We start from the raw sequence: 23,967 nt of genomic DNA, 5'->3' as shown, positions 1-23,967 counted from the left end.
TCTACTAAAAATACAAAAAATTAGCTGGGCGTGGTGGCAGGCGCCTGTAGTCCCAGCTACTCAGGAGGCTGAGGCAGGAGAATGGCATGAACCCAGGAGGTGGAGCTTGCAGTGAGCCGAGATCGTGCCACTGCACTCCAGCCTGGGCGACAGAGCAAGACTCCGTCTCAAAAAAAAAAAAAAAACCTCGGCCGGGCGCGGTGGCTCAAGCCTGTAATCCCAGCACTTTGGGAGGCCGAGATGGATGGATTACGAGGTCAGGAGATCGAGACCATCCTGGCTAACACGGTGAAACCCCATGTCTACTAAAAAAAAAAACAAGGCCGGGCGCGGCGGCTCAAGCCTGTAATCCCAGCACTTTGGGAGGCCGAGACGGGTGGATCACGAGGTCAGGAGATCGAGACCATCCTGGCTAATACGGTGAAACCCCCTCTCTACTAAAAAAATACAAAAAACTAGCCGGGCGAGGTGGCGGGTGCCTGTAGTCCCAGCTACTCGGGAGGCTGAGCCAGGAGAATGGCATAAACCCGGGAGGCGGAGCTTGCAGTGAGCTGAGATCCAGCCACTGCACTCCAGCCTGGGGGACAGAGCGAGACTCGTTCTCAAAAAAAAAAAAAAAAAAACTAGCAGGGCGAGGTGGCGGGCGCCTGTAGTCCCAGCTAGCTACTCGGGAGGCTGAGGCAGAAGAATGGTGTGAACCCGGGAGGCGGAGCTTGCAGTGAGCTGAGATCCGGCCACTGTACTCCAGCCTGGGTGACAGAGCGAGACTCCATCTCAAAACAAAAACCAAAAACCAAAAAACAAAAAAACCCCCATCAATCCAAAGGTGTGGTGTGTGCCACTGTCCCCCACCTTCTTCAGAGGGATGCTGCACATGGTAACATCTTGGGCATGTCAAAGTCCTCACTAAATCACAGAAAATGGCTTTCAATACATATGATCCTTTCCTTTTCCAAAAGTAATCAATATTCATTATACAAAATTGTAAAAAACTTTATACAGCACAAAGAAAAAACTGAAATTATCTTTCATCTCATCACTAGAGAGAACCACTGTTAATATTCTTATGTGCACACACTCTTCCATCTTTTAGTATATGCCTCTGTGTGCTTTTTTCTTTCTTTTTATAAAACTAGTTGTTGTCGTGGTTGTTGTTAAGACAGAGTCTCACTCTGTTGCCCAGGCTGGAGTGCCGTGGCCCCTTCTTGGCTAACTGCAAACTCCGCCTCCCAGGTTCAAGTGATTTTCTTGCCTCAGCCTCCTGAGTAGCTGGGAGTAGAGGCATGCACCATATGCACTATCACACCCAGATAATTTTTGTATTTTTAGTAGAGACGGGGTTTCACCATGTTGGCCAGGTTGGTCTCGAACTCCTGACCTCAGGCGATCCACCCAACTCAGCCTCCCAAAGTGCTGGGATTACAGGCATGAGTCACTGTGCCCAGCCTTTTCCCTCTCTTTCAAGACATCTTATTGTACTGTATGCACCTATTTTTGGTTCAAAATTGACTCTGAAACTGCAGGAAACAAAACTATGGCTGATGGGGGACTGTATAACACTGCTTTGTAATCTCCTTTTCTCTAGGCCAAAGTTATACTTTCCTGTGGTCTCGAGGGGAAACGATCTTATTCTTCTTTCTCTTCTTATTTATTTTAATCACATAATTAGTACTTTAAAATATCCTTTAAAGAGAGTTAGGTAATACACAAGGATATAGAGTAGGCTCGCCAGAGGAAATATAGAATGCCTGGTTAAATGTGAGTTTCAAATAAACAATAAATAATTGCTTAGTATAAGTATATTAATGTTATTAAAATACGCAGGACATACTTATACTTTAAAAGTTGTGGCCAGGCGCAGTGGCTCATGCCTGTAATCCCAGCACTTTAGGAGGCCGAGGCAGGCATATCATGAGGTCAAGAGATCGAGACCATCCTGGCCAACATGGTGAAACCCCATCTCTACCAAAAATACAAAAATTAGCTGGGCGTCATAGTGCGCGCCTGTAGTCCCAGCTACTTGGGAGGCTGAGGCAGGAGAATTACTTCAACCCAGGAGGCAGAGGTTGTAGTGAGCCAAGATCGAGCCATTGCACTCCAGCAGTGAGCCGAGATCAAGCCATTGCACTCCAGCCTGGTGACAAAGTGAGACACTGTTTCAAAAAAAAAAAAAAAGTATAAGCTATTTATCTGAAATTCACATTTAACCAGGCATCCTGTACTTTTATTTGTGAAATCTAGCAACCTAAACAAAGAATAAAACACAAAAGCCTTCCTTCACCTCTCCACTCCCCTCCTTTCCAATGGTAACCACTATTAACAGTCTGGCATGTACACTTTATTTTAAAATTTGAATTAACTACATATAAGCAAATATACAAATACACAAACACACATATTCCATGTGAAGAGAATCATACTATATAGAGTATCTGCAACTTTTCATTTATCAAATATCTTCAGAGTGCTCCATGTCATGACATATCTACCATATTCCTTTTCATTTTTCTTTAGAGACAGACCCGGGCTCTGTCGCCCGGGCTGGAGTGCAGTGGTGCAATCTTGGCTCATTGCAACCTCCGCCTCCCAGGTTCTAGCAATTCTCCTGCCTGAACCTCCCAAGTAGCTGGCATTATAGGCACATGCCACTACATCCAGATAATTTTTTTTTTTTTTGTATTTTAGTAAAGACAGGGTTTCACTATGTTGCCCAGCTGGTCTCGAACTCCTGAGCTCAGGCAATCCACCCGCCTCGGCCTCTCAAAGTGCTAGGATTACAGGCGTGAGCCACCCCACCCGGCCCATATTCCTTTTTACTTTTTAGATAGGATCTCGCTGTTGCCCAGGCTGGAGTGCTGTGGAGCAATCATGGCTCTCTGCAGCCTTGACCTCCGGGGCTCAAATGATCCTCCCACCTCAGCCTCTGGAGTAGCTGGGACCACAGGTATATACCACCATGCCTGGCTAATTTTTTTACTTTTTACTTCGTAGAGACAGAGTTTCCCTATGTTGCCTAGTCTCGTCTCAAACTCTTGGGCTCAAGGGGTCCTCCTGCCTTGGCCTCCCAAAGTAGTTGAAATTACTGGCATAAGCCACCGCACCTGGCCCCATATTCCTTTTGATGGTTACATAATGAGCACAAACTGTTTGGGGCCTTCTTAGGGGAGGGGCTATACAAAGCAAAGTAGCGTTTTCACACTTACAGCTTTGTGTGTGGGCATATTACGATACTTTTCTTCTCTTTAAGTTCCTCTGTGCTTAGTTTACAATAGAAAAGATTAAGGTTTGGAGATTGTTTTCTGTATTATCACCAAGATTACTTTCCACTCTAGTTTTCACTCAGACATCCTCTGAATTCCATTCTCTTTTCCCATGGTACTCTGTATCTGTCATGTCTACTTCAGATCAGCGGAGAATGCAATTCAAGCATATGAACTATTTTTCCACGGCATGGAGAGACTCTCAGGATACAGATCCTGAGCTGATTAGGCCAGTTACAGGTCACAGGTTTCCATTACCCAACTGGTTGCATACAGATTAAACATTAATCCTTCTCTTCCAGGCCTTTCCTGGTTTGCTTCTTTGCTAATCTGCAGGTGCATCAGAGTGTTGCCCATGGACTATCATAATAGAGCTAACACATACTGAGTGCTTTTTTTTTTTTTTTGAGACGGAGTTTCGCTCTTACATAGGCTGGAGTACAGTGGCTCGGTCTTGGCTCACTGCAACCTCTGCCTCCCGGGTTCAAGCAGTTATCCTGCCTCAGCCTCCCAAGTAGCTGGGATTACAGGCGCCCGCCACCACGCCCCGCTAATTTTTGTTTGTTTGTTTGTTTTGAGACGGAGTCTGGCTCTGTAGCCCAGGCTGGAGTGCAGTGGCGTGATCTCGGCTCACTGAAAGCTCCGCCTCCCGGGTTCATGCCATTCTCCCACTTCAGCCTCCTGAGTAGCTGGGACTACAGGCGTCCGTCACCATGCCCGGCTAATTTTTTGTATTTTTAGTAGAGACGGGGTTTCACCGTGTTAGACAGGATGGTCTCCATCTCCTGACTTCTTGATCCACCCGCCTTGGCCTCCCAAAGTGCTGGGATTACAGGCGTGAGCCACCGCACCCAGCCTTTTTTTGTATTTTTAGTAGAGATGGGGTTTCACCATGTTGGCCAGGCTGGTCTCAAATTCCTGACTTCAGGTGATCCATCTGCCTCGGCCTCCCAAAGTGTGTCCCAGCCACTTTCTAAGTGCTCTACATTTACCTCATTTCATACTCAGAACGTTTCTATGACACAGATACTATTACTATCCCAATTTACAGATGTGGAAACTGAGGACAGAAAAGTTAAATAACTTGCCCCAAAACACACAGCTAAGTAGTGGCAGAACAAGGACTTGAACCCAGACAGTCTAGTTCATGAGTTCGTGTTCTTCAGTATCAAATCATGTGGAAAGCACAGGCTTTCTGTTGACCTTACCTCCATCCCTAGGCATAGGCCAGGCTGATCTCTCTCTCCGGTTCCCACCTCTCCCCACCTTCTTCTCTTTCTGAAAAGAGCTTTAAAATCCCATACACTGGTTAACCAAAAGGAGTCCCAAAGAGTCAAACAATCTTTCCTTGGTTTTGTTTCATCTGCTTTTCAGAAACTCAAAAATTATAGAAAAGCAGAATTTTTTTCTAAAAAACAAGATGTTTGACTGTAGAGATTTTTGAGTCCTACTTTGATTCATTCACCAAATGAACACTGAGCTCCCCCTCTGTGCCAGAGGCATACTGGGTGTTAGAGACAACCACAAAGCCAACAGCAGGGCTCCTACCACTCGGGCTTGCAAGAATTCCCTTACAAGTGACCACTACCTGAAAACAATCACGTCTTGGAGATTGTCAGGCCTCTGAGCCCAAGCTAAGCCATCATATCCCCTGTGACCTGCACATACACATCCAGATGGCCTGCAGTAACTGAAGAATCATAAAAGAAGTGAAATTTAAATGGCCTGTTCCTGACTTAACTGATGACATTCCACCACAAAAGAAGTGAAAATGGCCCGTCCTTGCCTTAACTGATGACAGTACCTTGTGAAATTCCTTCTCCTGGCTCATCCTGGCTCAAAAAGCTCCCCCACTGAGCACCTTGTGACCCCCACCGCTGCCCCAGAGGACAACCCCCTTTGACTGTAATTTTTCTTTACCTACCCAAATCCTATAAAACAGTCCCACCCCATCTCCCTTCGCTGACTCTATTTTCGGACTCAGCCTGCCTGCACCCAGGTGACTAAAAAGCTTTATTGCTCACACAAAGCCTGTTTAGTGGTCTCTTCACTTGGACAAGTGTGAAATTTGGTGCTGTGACTCGGATCAGGGGACCTCCCTTGGGAGATCAATGCCCTGTCCTCCTGCTCTTTGCTCCATGAGAAAGATCCACCTACGACCTCGGGTCCTCAGACCCGACCAGCCCAAGGAACATCTCACCAATTTTAAATCCAGTAAGCAGCCTCTTTTTACTCTCTTCTCCAACCTCTCTATCTCTCAACCTCTTTCTCCTTTCAATCTTGGCACCACAATCTCTCCCTTCTCTTAATTTCAGTTCTTTTCCTTTTCTTGTAGACACAAAGGAGACATGTTTTATGTGTGGACCCAAAACTCCGGTGACGGTCACAGACTTGGGAAGACAGTCTTCCCTTGGTGTTTAATCACGCAGGGACGCCTGCCTGATTATTCACCCCCATTTCAGAGGTGTCTGACTACGCGGGGACGCCTGCCTTGGTCCTTTGCCCTTAGCGGCAAGTACCGCTTTTCTGGGGAGCAAGAACCCCCTGACCCCTTCTCTCCGTGTCTCTACCCCTTCTCCGCTTTACTGGAGGGCAAGAACCCCCCCACCCCTTCTCTCCGTGTCTCTACTTTCTCTTTTCTCTGGTCTTGCCTCCTTCACTATGGGCAACCTTCCACCCTCCATTCCTCCTTCTTCTCCCTTAGCCTGTGTTCTCAAGAACTTAAAACTTCTTCAGCTCACACCTGACCTGAAACCTAAACGCCTTATTTTCTTCTACAATGCCGCTTGACCCCAACACAAACTTGACAGTGGTTCCAAATAGCGAGAAAACAGCACTTTCGATTTTTCCATCCTACAAGATCTAAATAATTCTTGTCGTAAAATGGGCAAACGGTCTGAGGTGCCTGATATCCAGGCATTATTTTACACATCGGTCCCTCCCTAGTCTCTGTTCCCAATGCAACTCATCCCAAATCTTCCTTCTTTCCCTCCCGCCTGTCCCCTCAGTCCCAAACCCAAGTGGCGCTGAGTCTTTCTAATCTTCCTTTTCTACAGACCCATCTGACCTCTCCCCTCCTCGCCAGGCTCAGCTAGGTCCCAATTCTTCCTCAGCCTCCGTTCCCCCACCCTATAATCCTTTTATCATCTCCCCTCCTCACACCTGGTCTGGCTTACAGTTTCGTTCGTTGACCAGCACTCCCCCACCAGCAATTTCCTCTTAAAAAGGTGACTGGAGCTAAAGACATAGTCAAGGTTAATGCTCTTTTTCTTTATCGGACCTCTCCCAAATCAGTTAGTGTTTAGGCTCTTTTTCATCAAATATGAAAAACCCAGCCCAGTTCATGGCTCGTTTGGCAGCAACCATGAGATGCTTTACAGCCTTAGACCCTAAAAGGTCAAAAGGCCGTCTTATTCTCAATATACATTTCATTAACCAATCCACTCCCGACATTAAATAAAACTCCAAAAATCAGATTCCGGCCCTCAAACCCCACAACAGGACTTAATTAACCTCACCTTCAAGGTGTGTAATAATAAAGACAGCCAAGTAGCCACATATTTCTGAGTTGCAATTCCTTGCCTCCACTGGGAGACAAACCCCAGCCACATCTCCAGCACACAAGAATTTCCAAATGCCTGAACCGCAGCAGCCAGGCGTTCCTCCAGGACCGCCTCCCCCAGGAACTTGCTTCAAGTGCCGAAAATCTGGCCACTAGGCCAAAGAATGCCTGCAGCCCTGGATTCCTCCTAAGCCATGTCCCATCTGTGTAGGCCTCCACGAAAAATCGGACTGTTCAACTCACCCGGCAGCCACTCCCAGAGCCCCTGGAACTCTGACCCAAGGCTCTCCGACTAACTCCTTCCCAGATCTTCTCGGGTTAGCGGCTGAAGACTGACACTGCCTGATAGTCTCGGAAGCCTACAGGACCATCACAGGTGCTTTAGGTCACTCTCACGGTGGAAGGTAAGTCCGTCCCCTTCTTAATCAATACAGAGGCTACCCAATCCACATTACCTTCTTTTCAAGGGCCTGTTTCCCTTGCTTCCATAACTGTTGTAGGTATTGATGGCCAGGCTTGTAAACCTCTTAAAACTCCCCAACTCTGGTGCCAACTTAGACAATACTCTTTTAAGCACTCCTTTTTAGTTATCCCCACCTGCCCAGTTCCCTTATTAGGCTGAGACATTTTAACTAAATTTATCTGCTCCCCTGACTATTTCTGCGCCACACCTTATCGCCACCTTTTCCCCCAGTTCAAAGCCTCCTTCACATCCTCCCCTTGTATCTCCCCACCTTAACCCACAAGTACAGGATACCTCTTCTCCCTCCTTAGTGACCGATCATGCACTCCTTACCATCCCATTAAAACCTAATCACCCTTACCCCACTCAATGCCAATATCCCATCCCACAGCACGCTTTAAAAGGATTAAATCCTGTTATCACTTGCCTGTTACAGCATCGCCTTTTAAAGCCTGTAAACTCCCCTTACAATTCCCCCATTTTACCGGTCCTAAAACCAGACAAGGCTTACAGGTTAGTTCAGGATCTGTGCCTTATCAACCAAATTGTCTTGCCTATCCATCCCATGGTGCCAAACTCATACACTCTCCTATCCTTAATACCTCCCTCCACAACCCATTATTCTGTTCTGGATCTCAAACATACTTTCTTTACTATTCCTTTGCACCCTTCATCCCAGCCTCTCTTCGCTTTCACTTGGACTGACCCTGCCACCCATCAGGCTCAGCAAATTACCAGGCCTATACTGCTGCAAGGCTTCACGGACAGCCCCCATTACTTCAGTCAAGCCCAAATTTCTTCCTTATCTGTTACCTATCTCGGCATAATTCTCACAAAAACACACGTGCTCTCCCTGCTGATCTTGTCCAGCTAATCTCCCAAACCCCAATCACTTCTACAAAACAACTCCTTTCCTTCCTAGGCATGGTTAGTGTGGTCAGAATTCTTATGCAAGAGCCAGGACCATGCCCTGTAGCCTTTTTATCCAAACAACTTGACTTACTGTTTTAGCCTACTAGCCCTCATGTCTGCGTGCAGGGGCCGCTGCCACCCTAATACTTTTAGAGGCCCTCAAAATCACAAACTATGCTCAACTCACTTTACAGTTCTCATAACTTCCAAAATCTATTTTCTTCCTCCCACCTGACGCATATACTTTCTGCTCCCCAGCTCCTTCAGCTATATTCACTCTCTGTTGAGTCTCCCACAATTACCATTGTTCCTGGCCCAGACTTCAGTGAGGCCTCCCACGTTGTTCCTGATACCACACCTGACCCCCATGACTGTATCTCTCTGATCCACCTGACATCCACTCCATTTCCCCATATTCTTTTGTGTTCCTCACCCTGAACACACTTGGTTTATTGATGACAGTTCCACCAGGCCTAATCGCCACTCACCAGCAAAGGCAGGCTATGCTATAGTATATTTCACACCTATCATTGAGGCTACAGCTCTGCCACCCTCCACTACCTCTCAGCAAGCTGAACTAGTTGACTTAACTCAGGCCCTCACTCTTGCAAAAGGACTACGCATCAATATTTATAATGACTCTAAATATGCCTTCCATATTCTGCACCATCATGCTGTTACATGGGCTGAAAGAGATTTCCTCACTATGCAAGGGTCCTCCATCATTAATGCCTCTTTAATAAAAACTCTGCTCAAGGCCGCTTTACTTCCAAAGGAAGGTGGAGTCATTCACTGCAAGCACCATCAAAAGGTGTCAGATCCCATTGCTCTAAGCAACGCTTATGCTGATAAGGTGGCTAGACAAGCAGCTAGCGTTCCAACTTCTATTCCTCACGGCCAGTTTTTCTCCTCCTTCACATCAGTCACTCCCACCTACTGCCCCACTGAAACTTCCACCTATGAATCTCTTCCCACAGAAGGCAAATGGTTCTTAGACCAAGGAAAATATCTCATTCCAGCCTCACAGGCCCATTCTATTCTGTCGTCATTTCATAACCTCTTCCATGTAGGTTACAAGCCGCTAGCCCGTCTCTTAGAGCCTCTCATTTCCTTTCCATCGTGGAAATCTATCCTCAAGGAAATCACTTCTCAGTGTTCCATCTGCTATTCTCCTACCCCTCAGGGATTGTTCAGGCCCCCTCCCTTCCCTATACATCAAGCTTGGGGATTTGCCCCTGCCCAGGACTGGCAAATTGGCTTTACTCACATGCCCCTAGTCAGAAAACTAAAATACCTCTTTGTCTAGGTAAACGCTTTCACTGGATGGGTAGAGGCCTTTCCCACAGGGTCTGAGAAGGCCACTGTGGTCATTTCTTCCCTTGTGTCAGATGTAATTCCTCAGTTTGGCCTTCCCACCTCTATACAGTCTGATAACGGACCAGCCTTTACTAGTCAAATCACCCAAGCAGTTTCTCAGGCTCTTGGTATTCAGTGAAACCTTCATATCCCTTACAGTCCTCAGTCTTCAAGAAAGGTAGAACAGACTAATGGTCTTTTAAAAACACACCTCACCAAGCTCAGCCACCAACTTAAAAAGGACTGGACAATATTTTTACCACTTGCCTTCTCAGAATTCGGGCCTGTCCTCGGAATGCTATAGGGTACAGCACCTGTATAGAAGCTCCTTTTTTAGGCCCCAGCCTCATTCCAGACACCAGACCAACTTGGACTGCGCCACAAAAAACTTGTCATCCCTACTATCTTCTGTCTAGTCATAATCCTATTCACCATTCTCAACTACTCATAAATGCCCTGCTTTTGTTTACACTGCCGGTTTACACTGTTTCTCCAAGCCATCACAGCTGATATCTCCTGGTGCTATCCCAAACCGCCACTCTAAATTCCCTCTTAAAGCAAATAAATAATCTTTGCTGGCAGGGCTATGCTGAACCTCCTTAGACACTCTAATTAGATGTCCTGGGTCCTTCCAATTCTTAGTCCTTTAATACCTGTTTTTCTCCTTATTTTATTCCGTTTAGTTTTTCAATTCATACAAAACCATATCCAGGCCATCACCAATAATTCTGTAAGACAAACGTTTCTTCTAACAACCCCACAATATCACCCCTTATCACAAAATCGTCCTTCAGCTTCATCTTTCCCACTATAGGTTCCCACACCGCCCCTAATCTCCCTTGAAGCAGCCCTGAGAAACATGGCCCATTATCTCTGCATACCACCACCACCCCCAAAATTTTTGCCACCCCCAACACTTCAACACAATTTTGTTTTATTTTTCTTATTAATATAAGAAGACAGGAATGTCAGGCCTCTGAGCCCAAGCTAAGCCATCATATCCCCTGTGACCTGCACATACACATCCAGATGGCCTGCAGTAACTGAAGAATCACAAAAGAAGTGAAATTTAAATGGCCTGTTCCTGACTTATCTGACGACATTCCACCACAAAAGAAGTGAAAATGGCCCGGTCCTTGCCTTAACTGATGACAGTACCTTGTGAAATGCCTTCTCCTTGCTCATCCCGGCTCAAAAAGCTCCCCCCCTGAGCACCTTGTGACCCCCACTCCTGCCCACCAGAGGACAACCCCCTTTGACTGTAATTTTTCTTTACCTACCCAAATCCTATAAAACGGCCCCACCCCATCTCCCTTTGCTGACTCTCTTTTCGGACTCAGCCTGCCTGCACCCAGGTGACTAAAAAGCTTTATTGCTCACACAAAGCCTGTTTGGTGGTCTCTTCACAGGGATGCGTGTGAAAGAGATAAGCAGCACTCGCCAGGCCAGTTCCTCGGTTTGGAGGAATAGTTGTTTTGTTTGTTTGTTTGTTTTTTCCCCCATAATTATCAGGGTTTTTTTGTTTTTGTTTTTTTGAGACAGGGTCTTTCTCTGTCACCTAGGCTGGAGTGCAGTGGTACCATCACGGCTCATGGCAGCCTTGACCTCCAGGCTCAGGTGATCCTCCCACCTCAGCCTCCCAAATAGCTGGGACTACAGGCATGCACTACCACACCTATATACTTTTTGTATTTTTTCTAGAGACAGAGTGTTCCCGTGTTGCCCAGGCTGGTCTTGAACTCCTGAGCTCAAGTGATCCTCCCACCTAGGCCTCTAAAAATGCTGGGATTACAGGTGAGAGCCACTCTGCCCCTGGAGGAATAGTTTTTAAGAATTAAACTCTAAGCACAGCAGAAATCCTGTCTCTGAAAAACCCTTTAGAACAAATTTTATATTACCTTCAAATGTTACTGATATGGTTTGGCTTTGTGCCCCCACCCAAATCTCATCTCAAATTGTAATCCCACCTGGTGGAGGTAATTGGATCATGGGGCGGTTCCCCCATGCTGTTCTTGCCATAGTCAGTGAGTTCTCAAGAGATCTGATGGGTTAAAAGTGGCAATTTCCCCTGCTTTCCGTCTCTCTCGCTCTCCCACTGCCACATAAGATCTGTCTAGCTTCCTCCTCGCCTTCTGCCATGATTGTAAGTTTCCTGAGGTCTCCTTATCCATGAGGAACTGTAAGTCAATTAAACCTATTTTCTTTATAAATTACCCAGTCTCAGGCAGTTCTTTTATAGCAGTGTGAAAATTGACTAATACTGTTACTAAGCTTTCACATCAAATCAGAATTACAAAAAGTGACAATCCCCAAATCCCGAATAAGGCATGGCTAAAAATCTGTTTTGAAATGCAGAAAATACTGTTTTCCATGAAAATGTTCCAAGTTCCTGGGTCAAGCCATGAATGTTGATTTAACCAAGACAATTGCTGAACTTAGAGTAGAGGAAATGCTCGTCCCTTTTCCTGTGCAAGGCACTGGTGAGAATAAATTAATAAATGCTTAATCATGGGATATGGCCCTTGCCATTCCTCTAACATCCCAAGGACCACAACTATGACACCCACCTCGGACAGACCAAAATTAGCCAGCATGCACTAAAGTCTGAAATAAAATTACTCACCACTCTCAATCTAAACCTCCATTCACAGAATGACTTATCCTTTGGTTATATGAAGAAAACAATTAACTTTAATTAAAAAGCACTTTAGTAATCTCAGATAATTTATATACTTTTTAGTGGCTTCTTGCTGTCCTAGATGAATCTCCATGCCATTTTTTGCAGTGTTAATTAAGTGAAATAAAAAGGTCTAGTAGACTGATAGATGGTATTTGGGGGCAAAGGAAAGAAAGGGGATAACAATTATTAATTGCTCACTCTGGTCAGAGACATATCAAATATGTGGTCAGATATGGTCAGACACATATCACAGCCCATAGCTCATTAAATCATCACATTCCATTTGTTTCACGTGAGGAAATAGGTCTGGAGCGTTTAAATAAATTGCCCGGGGTCACACAGCTTTAAGGAAGGAAGCAGAACTTTAAACCAGGAATTCTCAATGCTCCCACCAGGGTGCTCCTGGTCATGTGTGACATTAAACTACATCCTCTAACCTGATCCTTTTTTTCCCTGATCCCCTCTTCTGAATCCAGGTTTTCTAAAGGCACTAAATTTACTTTTCCTATTTTTTCCTTAATGCCTCTCATGGCAGTTAATAGCCAGATCTTTGGTGGTAACTGGGAGAAACATGAAAAGGAAGGCATTTCAATGATTGTATGCATAGGTTGTTTATACCTGTGGCTTATAAGCAAATATTCTCAGCACAGGCTTTGAAAGAAATCATAATGACTGTAGGTGGGACATGCCAATGAAAAACATTTTTAGGCTGGTCATGGTGGTTCACGCCTGTAATCCCAGCACTTTAGGAGGCTAAGGTGGACGGATCTCTTGAGGTCAGGATTTTGAGACCAGCCCTGCACTTAAAAAAAAAAGTTTTTTTCTTTTCTTTTTTTTTTTCTTTTGAGACGAAGTCTTGCTCTGTCACCAGGCTGAAGTGCAGTGACACAATCTCGGCTCACTGCAACCTCCGCCTCCCAGGTTTAAGCGATTCTCCTGCCTCAGCCTCCCGAATAGTTGGGATTACAGGCATTCGCTACCATGCCCAGCTAATTTTTGTATTTTTAGTACAGACGGGTTTCACCATGTTGGCCAGGATGGTCTCCATCTCTTGACCTTGTGATCTGCCCACCCAAAGTGCTGGGATTACAGGGGTGAGGCACTGTGCCCGGCAAAAAACATTTTTCCATACAAAAAAAGGTAGAAAAACTCATAGGAGGCATTACTGATTTTTCTAGGCTGTTGTAGCAGGACAAAATTCCTCAGACACCAGGTTAAAGAAGGAAGGAGCTTTATTCAGCAGACTTGTGTCTCAAAAGCCAAGCTCCCTGAATGAACAATTCCTGTCCCTTTTAAGGGCTTACAACTCTAAGGGGGTCTACGTGAGAGGGTCGTGATCAATTGAGCAAGCTGGGGGTACCTGACTGGGGGCTGCACGCACTGGTAATCAGAACAGAACCCAACAGGACAGGGATTTTCACAGTACTTTTCCATACAATGTCTGGAATCTATAGATAACATAACCGGTTAGGTCAGGGGTCGATCTTTAACTACCAGGTCCAGGGTGCAATGCCAGGCTGGCTGCTTGCGGATTTCATTTCTGCCTTTTAGTTTTTACTTCTTCTTTCTTTGGAGGTAGAAACTGGGCATAAGACAATATGAGGGGTGGTTTCCTCCCTTACTATAACTAAAAATTTATATAATTTTCTTCTTTAGAATTCCATGAAAGAAAAAAAATCTCATTTTCCCAGGGAGAAACTGAACCATTCTGACCTCTGGTTATGGCTGTCATCCAAACAGTTTATATAACCTGTCTGGGAAATTGGAGATTGTTCATCTCTAACTCTGCAGTTACGAAAGGACCATGTCTCATGGAATTATTCATGCTCAGATCTTCCGCATGGCTCAAAACCATTTTTGAGATATGGTAATGTCAAGATAGCCCCTTATTCTGTCAAATCTTTAAAAAAATTTTTTTAAATTTAAATTTATTTATTTATTTATTTTAGAGACAGCGTCTCACTATGTTGCCCAGGCTGGTCTCAAACTCCTGGCCTCAAGCGATCCTCCCACTTTGGGCTCCCAGGATTACAGGCATGAGCCACCATGCCGGCCTCTGTCAAGTCTTATTACTTTAAATTATTTACCTCTGTTTGTTTATATATGTTTATATACTCTGACATTTTAAAAGAATATACAGTGAAAATTAAGTCTCCTTCCCACCCCCTGCACCCTGGGTACCCAGGATCCTTTCTTAACAACCACTGTTACCAGTTTATTGTTAACATAGGTTTTAATGCACTAGAAATGTAGTATCACACCATCAAAATAGTAACAGAGTGCTGTATATCTCCCCTGCAAGAGTCACAGCCCACACCTCTACAACAAACAATGGTTAACAAGAGAAAAGCAAAACAGCTGGGCACAGTGGCTCATGTCTGTAATCCCAGCACTTTGGGAGGCTGAAGTGGGAGGATTGCTTGAGGCCAGTAGTTCGAGGCTGCAAGTGAGCTATAATTGCACTACTGTACTCTAGCCTGGGTGACAGAGTGAGACTCCCCCTCTAAAAAATAAAAAAGCCAAACAAATTTATTTGATTATAGTTGTATGTGACAAAGGAGCTTTCAGAATGAAGACCCACAGATACAGGGAAAACAATCCATTTTTATGCTTAGGTCCAGTGGAGCATGAACAGCCATGTAGAAATATGATTGGACAAAAAAGGTAAGATCTGTTGCTAATAAAGTGAGTGGGGAAACTTGGCAATGCCTGTGTTCAGATTTTTCTTGGCCTCCCCATGCAGCATTCCTTCCTCCCAGGTATGGGGCAGGACCCCTCTGGAATGAGAGTCTTACTTTCTTTATGGTCAGCTGTTACACAGAAAGGCAGAGGGAAAGGTTAGAGTATATTTTTATTTTTTTGAGATGGAGCCTCACTCTGTCGCCCAGGCTGGAGTGCAGTGGCGCAGTCTCGGTTCACTGCAACTTCCGTCTCCCGGAAGTGATTCTCCTGCCTCAGCCTCCCAAGTAGCTGGGATTACAGGTGCCTGCCAGCAGCCTGGCCAACATGGCAAAACCCCATCTCTACTAAAATTACAAAAACATTAGCCAGGCATAGTGGTGTTCAACAGAAAGCTGGGTTTTGTTTTTTTCCCTTAGGAATCTGAAATTTGCTCTCTGTTTTTTAAGATAAGAGTTTCACTCTGTCACCCACGCTGGAGTGCAGTGGCACAATCTTGGCTCACTACAACCTCCGCCTCCCGGGTTCAAGTGATTCTCCTGCCTCAGCCTCCTGACTAGCTGGGATTACAGGCACGTGCCACCATGCTCAGCTAATTTTTTTGTATTTTTAGTAGAGACAGGGTTTCACCATGTTGGCCAGGCTTGTCTGGCCAACATGTAACCATGAGCCACGTCACAGATCTGAAGAACCAAACAGACAAAACGACACACCAAAAAGAAAACCTCAAACCTCCTCTCCAGCAGAATTTGTCTATGCCCCAACCACTAAGCAGAGAGTATTAACTCTCAGTTTCTCTTTGCCAGCTTTATTTCACACCTCATTTTCTGTCTAGTTACACCATGGTGCTAAGAGAGCATGATGTACATTTTCCTTTGCTGCAGTCAAGCTGCAATTGTCATTCTTTATGCAATTACTGAGTTAAAGCTGCAATTGTCATTCTTTCTTTATGCAATTATTGAGTTAAAGTCTATCTCCCCAGCCAAACCACAAGAGTGGGGACCTTGTCTGTCCTGTTGAATGAGGGTCAATGGATTAATAGAGTTTTCAAATGTATGAATTAATGCCTGATCCTAACTGCCCATGGATTCTGGGATAAAAGTCAATCCTAGTTGGTAGGAGACCTGATCTCTAGACACTGAGTTGGTCTTGTCTATTTTGTTCCCTAAATGGTTATTGGGTAGCTGGTGTACTAGGCAACCACTGAGCTTACTGGAGCATTTCTGAGACAACCAGGCCTCAAAGAGAATCTGCTCAAGGAAGAAGGAAGTAGAAGAGGCAAGTATTTGAATTTCCTTCTTCAGAAGGGAAGCACTGGGAGCCACACCCCCTCTTGCCTGCTCTTTCCTCTCCAGCCCTCTCAAGGGATCAGGCAGTTCAAAGATCAGGCAGTTCAAAGATCGCTCCAGGATCGCTGAAGTGTATCTCACCATCAGCTGACCTTTTACGTTAATTGGGGCAAAGCCTGACGGATAACCAGAGGCCAACTCCCATAGCTTATTTATTACAGTTTTTCCCAAACGCCGGATGGCCACACAGCCCTCTGTTAGCCTGATGCATGCACTTGCAAGTCAGACGGTCCCAAGCTAGGCGATTTTCCCCCTTGGTCCCTCTCATTGCAAGTGGCCAGATAGATCCGGGAGGTGTGTAGCGTGGGTCTGGGGCCTGCTCGCAGCCCCCTGCCGAGTTCAACCCACCTTCCAACTCGGCGAAGCCAAGCACCACGTCTGAGGCTCTCCCCTGCCTGTCTTTGACCTCTAGGGCTGTGATCGTGCAGCCCCAGGAGATGATGTCCACTCTCAGGAGGTCTGACTGCAGCTGGAACTTTTCCACTGTCCCTCCTCCCGAGGGCAGCTCTCCAAACACGGCTCTGGTCACCGAAGCCATAGGGAAAGTTCGGCGTGGGCAACTACTGCCCGCTCTTCAAACTCCAGCGCTCGCTAAGCTAGAAGCCACACAAGTTTATAGGAGCAGGGGCGTGACTCGGCTCAGACTCCTCCCTTTCCTGGCCTGGATTTAGGGAGTGACCGTTCCTGCAAAAAATAGCCCCTGGGGCCTTTCTAAATCATTCCTTTGCCTGAGGGTAACGAGAGGCAAACTTTGCAGCCACGCTTGCAGTTCTTATCCTTGGCTCGCCCTGGTTGCATTGCATGTTGGGAATGGTAGTTTTTGGGAGGTGAAATTGCATTTTGGGACCTGTAGTCTTTCTAAACTCGAATCCTGGGTTGACAGTGTTCTACCTCCATCTCCCCACACCTCAACATGTAATGAGCTGGTCATTAATGTCGGTGGCTATCAGACGAAGAACGGGAAAATATAGATAGCAGACTTACAGTGAGACCGATCTTGGGAGAAAATTCTATTTTAACTCTTTGATACAAGGGGCAAGAAGTACAGTAGTAGTTGGCCGGGCGCGGTGGCTCACGCCTGTAATCGCAGCACTTTGGGAGGCCGAGGCGGGCGGATCACGATGTCAGGAGAATCGAGACCATCCTGACTAACACGGTGAAACTCCGTCTCTACTAAAAATACAAAAAAAAAAAAAAAAAAAAAAGTATAGTCATAGTTTAGAAATGAAGTAAATCATTTTGGTCTTCTCTGCACACAGACTTACTGAAGATCCATTCTTTTTGTCCCACGGATGAAGTCCTGGACTTGGTTCTGTTGGAGCCACTACCCAGAAGGCTCTCCTGACAGCCAAAGCTGTGCCAGCCTCCAGGAGCTTGGCCCAGACAGAGTCAGGTAGATGGATTAGGCCTTCCCCTCAGTGTGCGGAGGTGATTAGAGACAGCCTCAGACTCTCTTTACTTCAGGGGACTGGGAAGGGACCTTGGGTGTTTTCTGGCTCCTGAATCCCACAGTTTCTTTAAGAAGTGATTCAGGGAACAAGTATTTATTGAGGTCTTTGTAAATGCCAGGTACTGAACCTTTGTTATCTCCTTTTCTGCAAGTAGGATGGAGTCTTCAGGTATGTACAATTGGAGAGGAAAGACACTAAGGTCATTAAATAATTGTCTTGCTTGATCGTGTCTCAGAATTAGCTGAGGACATTTAAAATGCTTATTCCCAGGCCCACCTCTGGAATTTCTAATTCTGAAAGTCTAGGGTGAAACTCAGGAATCTGCATTTTTCATATTCCCCAAGTTATTCTTCTGCAGATTATCTAGGACCATATTTAGAGAAATATCGCTCTAAGGTTTGATGACTAATCTGAAATTTTTTTTTCCCCAAAAAAGTAGGCTCTGATGGCAGAAGGATTAAAATAAAGCTATTAAGGGCCTTAATGAGATAACATACAGGCACCTATGTATTTCCTTGCTAAGTCTGGCAACTCTAGAGGAGTACTGAGCCTAGGAAGTGGGAGGGTACTGGGAGCCTAAAGACAAGTTTTACTCAAGCCATCTGCATAATCATCTATCTTTTCTTGATACTGCTCTTGGCTTGGTTCCTGGGTACTTCAGAGGGTATCCAACTAGACTGTGGTGAGTGTAGAAATGAAATGCATCTTTGATTAGGAAATTAGGAGAATTGGGATTATGTGCCTGGAATCAGATGCTAATGAAACATAATAACTATCTCTCAGCCTCTTCTGTCTGTAATTTAAGGAATATTTAGCATTCTTGCCATAAAGCCTCAATTCTCCATCATGAAGCAGAAGAATCCTGATAGCAATCGAAAAATAAAAAAGACTTGCAACAGGCTTCCATGGAGCTCAACATATAATAATAAAAAGACCCAAACAAGTCAAATTATAGACTGCATCACACTCATACAATAACCAACAGGCCCTCCTATGTGCTGCTTCATCAGAAATTCTCATAAACTCTTGAGTTTCATCAGCCACTTAACTTTGTGGTTGATTCACACATAAGCCCTTTGGCAATGCTGTGTTAGCAAGGATGTCTTAGAATCTCTTCTCTGTGCAGGAAGACCACCTTTTTCTTTTTTCTCAACCTCCAGTTCTCAGTGTTCTGCCAAGCACATGCTGTTACAGAAAGAAATAAATGCATTTGCATGCCCAATGCTAAATGTCTCTAGGAAAGGTCTTGTTACTCCATTTGGTAGAAAATGAATGTACCATGATGTCTCCCTAATATGTAAAGAGGCCTGGGCGCAGTGGCTCACGCCTGTAATTCTAGCACTTTGGGAGGCAGAGGCGGGTGGATCACCTGAGGTCAGGAGTTTGAGACCAGCGTGACCAATATGGTGAAATCCTGTCTCCACTAAAAATAAAAAAAACTATCCAGGTGTGGTGGCATGTGCCTGTAGTCCCAGCTACTCGGGAGGCTGAGACAGGAGAGTTGCCTGAACCCGGGAGGTGGAGGTTGCAGTGAGCTGACATTGTGCCACTGCACGCCAGCCTGGGTGACAGAGCGAGGCTCCATTTCCAAAAAAAAAATGTAAGGAGTACCTTTCTCAATTTCATTTTCCTTTGAAGGGTTTAACTAACATATTGTTGCAAATAGGATTACCTTGTGCTTGAATCAACTGTCAGGCACAAACCTGGATTTTTCCTCACCCTAATATCCCATTTTCATCCCACAGTGAAACTCTAAAGGAATATCTGTGCACTTAAAAAAAAAAAAAAGCCTTAATCTAGGAGAAATTCTCCATCTGCAGGGAAGTCAGATGTAAGGTAGTAATCTGGAAAATGAAGCACTGTCAAATTTCAGGAGGTATTTATTTTTATTTTGGGGTAAGGGCCTGAGGATGAGATTATAAGGTAAAGGGAGAAGGGATTATGGCATTTATGTAAAAGGAGAATTACTTAAAGTAGATAGCATTTCTTCTAACTAGAAAGGGAGGTGTCAGGGTGGGCTGGTGAAGAATAAGTTCTGGGTTTTTTCTGGGTTTTTTTGTTTGTTTGTTTGTTTGTTTTTTGAGAGGGAGTCTCACTCTGTTGCCCAGGCTGGAGTGCAGTGGCATGATCTCGGCTCACTGAAACCTCCACCTCCTGGGTTTAAGCAATTCTCTTGTCTCAGCCTCCCGAGTAGCTGGGACTACAGGTGCCCACCACCATGCCCTGCTAATTTTTGTATTTTTAGTAGAGATGGGGTTTCACTATATTGGTCAGGCTGGTCTCAAACTCCTGATCTCAGGTGATCCACCTGCCTCGGCCTCCCAAAGTGCTGGGATTACAGGCATGAGTCATTGTGTCCAACCAATATCTGTCTCTTATCAGATAGAGGTAAGTTCCCAAAACTGAGTGCCTGGGGAGCCAGGCATAAGGAAATCTGAACCCTTGGACACTGCCACCACCTCCTCATTCAACACAGAAATGGCAGGGTGTGTTGTTCCTGGGAGGCATCAGACCATGCTTTCATAAAAACATTCTGGGCTGGGTACGGTGGCTCACATCTGTAATCCCAGCACTTTGGGAGGCCAAGGCAGGAGAATCGCTTGAGCCCAGGAGTGGGCAACATAGCGAGACCTCATCTCTGCTAAAAGTTAAAAAAAAAAATAGTTAGGCTGGGCATGGTGGCTCATAACTGTTAAGTCCAGCACTTTGGGAGGCCGATGCAGGTGAATCATGAGGTCAGGAGTTCGAGACCAGCCTGACCATCATGGTAAAACCCTGTGTCTACTAAAAATACAAAAATTAGCTGGGCATGGTGGCAGGCACCTGTAATCCCAGCTACTTGGGAGGCTGAGGCAGGAGAATCGCGTGAAACCAGAAGGCAGAGGTTGCAGTGAACCTAGATCATGCCATAGCACTCCAGCCTGGGCAACAAAGGTGAAACTCTGTCTCAAAAAAAAATTAGCTGGGTGTGGTAGTAGGCTCCTCTGGTCCCAACTACTTAGAAGGCTGAGGCTGGAGAACTGCTTAGGCCTGGGAGGTTGAAGCTGTAGTGAGCTGTGATCACACCACTGCACTCCAGCTGAGGTGACAGAGCAACACCCTGTCTCAAAAAATAAAATAAAAATAAAAACAATATGAAGTTCTAAGCTATTTTTTTTTTTTTTTTTTTTTTTCTGAGATGGAGTCTCGCTCTGCCGCCCAGGCTGGAGTGCAGTGGCCGGTTCTCAGCTCACTGCAAGCTCCGCCTCCCGGGTTTACACCATTCTCCTGCCTCAGCCTCCCGAGTAGCTGGGACTACAGGCGCCCGCCTCGTCGCCCGGATAGTTTTTTGTATTTTTTAGTAGAGACGGGGTTTCACCATGTTAGCCAGGATGGTCTCGATCTCCTGACCTCGTGATCCGCCCGTCTCGGCCTCCCAAAGTGCTGGGATTACAGGCTTGAGCCACCGCGTCCCGCCGTTCTAAGCTATTGACAAGATGCTAGGCAGAGAAAATTCCCTGAGTTATAATAACCAAACTGAGTCACAGTTTGTCTATAAAAATCCCTGGGCCGGGCGCGGTGGCTCAAGCCTGTAATCCCAGCACTTTGGGAGGCCGAGACGGGCGGATCACGAGGTCAGGAGATCGAGACCATCCTGGCTAACACGGTGAAACCCTGTCTCTACTAAAAATACAAAAAACTAGCCGGGCAAGGTGGCAGGCGCCTGTAGTCCCAGCTACTCCGGAGGCTGAGGCAGGAGAATGGTGTAAACCCGGGAGGCGGAGCTTGCAGTGAGCTGAGATCCGGCCACTGCACTCCAGCCTGGGAGACAACGCCAGACTCCATCTCAAAAAAAAAAAAAAAAAAAAAAAAAAAAATCCCTGGAAAAGATTCTCTCCAGTCACATTGGTCCGTTACCACACTCCTGTTCTCTTTGTCATTTCTCTAAACTCCAACATTGTTTATCGTGGGTTCTCCTTAATGGGCTCTCAGTAGCCACTGTCTTAGATCATTCCTTATTTTTCCATGAGTACATTTTTGTTGTTGCTTACTCAACTATTGGCTCTCTGACTCAATATTTTGACTTACATATATATAGATATATATTTTTTTGAGACAGAGTCTCATTCTGTTGCCCTGGCTGGAGGGCAGTGGTGTGATTTTGGTTCACTGCAACCTCTACCTGCCAGGTTCAAGTGATTCTCCTGCCTCAGCCACTCAGGTAGCTGTGACTACAGGCACATGCCACCATGCCCAGCTGATTGTTGTATTTTTAATAGAGATGGGGTTTTACCATGTTGGCCAGGCTTGTCTCGAGCTCGTGACCTCAGGTGATCCACCCACCTTGGCCTCCCAAAGTGCTGGGATTACAGGCGTGAGCCACCGTGCCTGGCCAGACTTACATATTTTTAATTAATTAATTATTTTTTGGAGACAGAATCTTGCTCTGTGCCCAGACTGGAGTACAATGCTGTGATCTCCACTCACCGCAACCTCTACCTCCTGGGTTCAAGCGATTCTCCTGCCTCAGCCTCCTGAGTAACTGGGATTACAGGCGCAAGCCACCATGCCTGGCTGATCTTTTGTATTTTTTGTAGAGACAGAGTTCACCCTCTTGGCCAGGTTGGTCTCGAACTCCTGACCTTGTGATCTGCCTGCCTCGGCCTCTCAAAGTGCTGGGATTACAGACGTGAGTCCCCGCACCTGGCCCCCTTTTTTATTTATTTTAATTAATTTATTTTTTGAGACAGGGTCTTGCTCTGTAACCCAGGCTGGCATGCAGTGGCACGAACATGGCTCACTGCATCCTCAATCTCCTGGGCTCAAGTAATCCTCCTGCCTCAGCCTCCCAAGTAGTTGGGACCATGGGTATGTGCCACCACATCTGGCTAATTTTTAACTTTTTTTTTAAGAGATGGAGTCTTGCTCTGTTGCCCAGGCTAGTTACAAACTCCTGACCTCAAGCCTTCCCCCTGCCTCAGCCTCCCAAAATGCTGAGATTACAGGCACAAGCCACCACACCCAGCCCAACTTATATATTTTTGCAAACCAAACTCACTCTACTTGATTTCAGACAAAAACTACCTGTACATGCCTGGCGTGGTGGCTCACGCCTATAATCCGAGCACTTTGGTGGGCCGAGGCGGGTGAATGATGTAAGGTCAGGAGTTTGAGACCAGCCTGGCCAACATGGTGAAACCCCATCTCTACTAAAAATTCAAAAATGAGCCGGGCATGGTGGCACATGCCTGTAATCCCAGCTACTCGGGAGGCTGAGGCAGGAGAGTCGCTTGAGCCTGGGAGGTAGAGGTTGTGGTGAGCCGAGATTGCGCCACTGCACTCCAGTCTGGGCAACAGAGTGAGACCCTGTCTCAAAAAAAAAACAAAAACAAAAAACAAACAAACAAAAAAACTACCTGCACTGGAAGCCAGGAATCTCTGAGAGAATCTTATCAAGTTTAAAAGAGGTAGAATTATTAACAGTTTAATTTTTTTTTTTTTTTTTTTTTTAAAGACAGAGTCTTTCTCTGTCACCCAGGCTGAAGTGCAGTGGCACAATCTGGGCTCACTGTAACCTCTCCCTCCTGGGTTCAAGCTATTCTCCTGTCTCAGTCTCCCATGTAGCTGGGACTACAGGTGTGCACCACCACGCCTGGCTAATTTTTGTATCTTTAGTAGAGATGGGTTTTGCCATGTTGGCCAGGCTGGTCTCAAACTCCTGACCTCAAGTGATCCGCCTGCCTTGGCCTCCCAAAGCTCTGGGATCACAGCCGTGAGCCACTGCACCAAGCCTTCACAGTTTAATTCAACTCAATTTCATCAAAGATTTTGGAGCAGCTGCTGGAGAAGGCATTATGGGGGGGGGGGGCACGTGAGAAGTTATTTAAATGCTTTAAATTTGACTGCATAGTGTGTTGCATGTGAGAAGTTATTTAGGAAGATAAATTAAATTTGACTGCATGGCATGTTGCTCATTCATCAAATACTCAATGAGTATGTGCTAGACACTGTGCTAAGTAGTGGTTATACACTGATAAGTAAAAGTTGGTCTTTGCCCTCAAGGAGCTTACAGTCAAATGTGACACAATCCTCATCTCCATCCTCCATAGAAGTGTCAATAAGGCCAGGCGCGGTGGCTCACGCCTGTAATCCCAGCACTTTGGGAGGCCAAGGCAGGCGGATCACGAGGTCAGGAGATCGAGACCATCCTGGCTAACATGGTGAAACCCTGTCTCTACTAAAAATACAAAAAATTAGCCAGGTATGATGGCAGGT

The 23,967-nt window shown here is 45.8% G+C and overlaps 1 protein-coding gene across 3 annotated transcripts in view; it reads right to left on the bottom strand.

Moving 5' to 3' along the window:
- GALM (galactose mutarotase) overlaps nt 1–17,044 on the bottom strand; it is a 112,860-nt gene extending 95,816 nt beyond the window's left edge. For all 3 annotated transcript variants that reach the window (XM_023216309.2, XM_023216308.3, XM_023216307.1), the window contains exon 1: nt 16,610–17,044. In XM_023216309.2, the coding sequence (XP_023072077.1) occupies nt 16,610–16,799 (190 nt within the window). In that variant the 5' untranslated portion in view covers nt 16,800–17,044. The remainder of the gene's footprint in view (nt 1–16,609) is intronic.
- Nucleotides 17,045–23,967: the final 6,923 nt, after the last annotated feature.

Source organism: Piliocolobus tephrosceles, chromosome 15, assembly GCF_002776525.5.
Source record: "Piliocolobus tephrosceles isolate RC106 chromosome 15, ASM277652v3, whole genome shotgun sequence".
Classification (NCBI taxonomy): domain Eukaryota; kingdom Metazoa; phylum Chordata; class Mammalia; order Primates; family Cercopithecidae; genus Piliocolobus; species Piliocolobus tephrosceles.
This window is presented reverse-complemented; position numbering and strand designations above follow the sequence as displayed.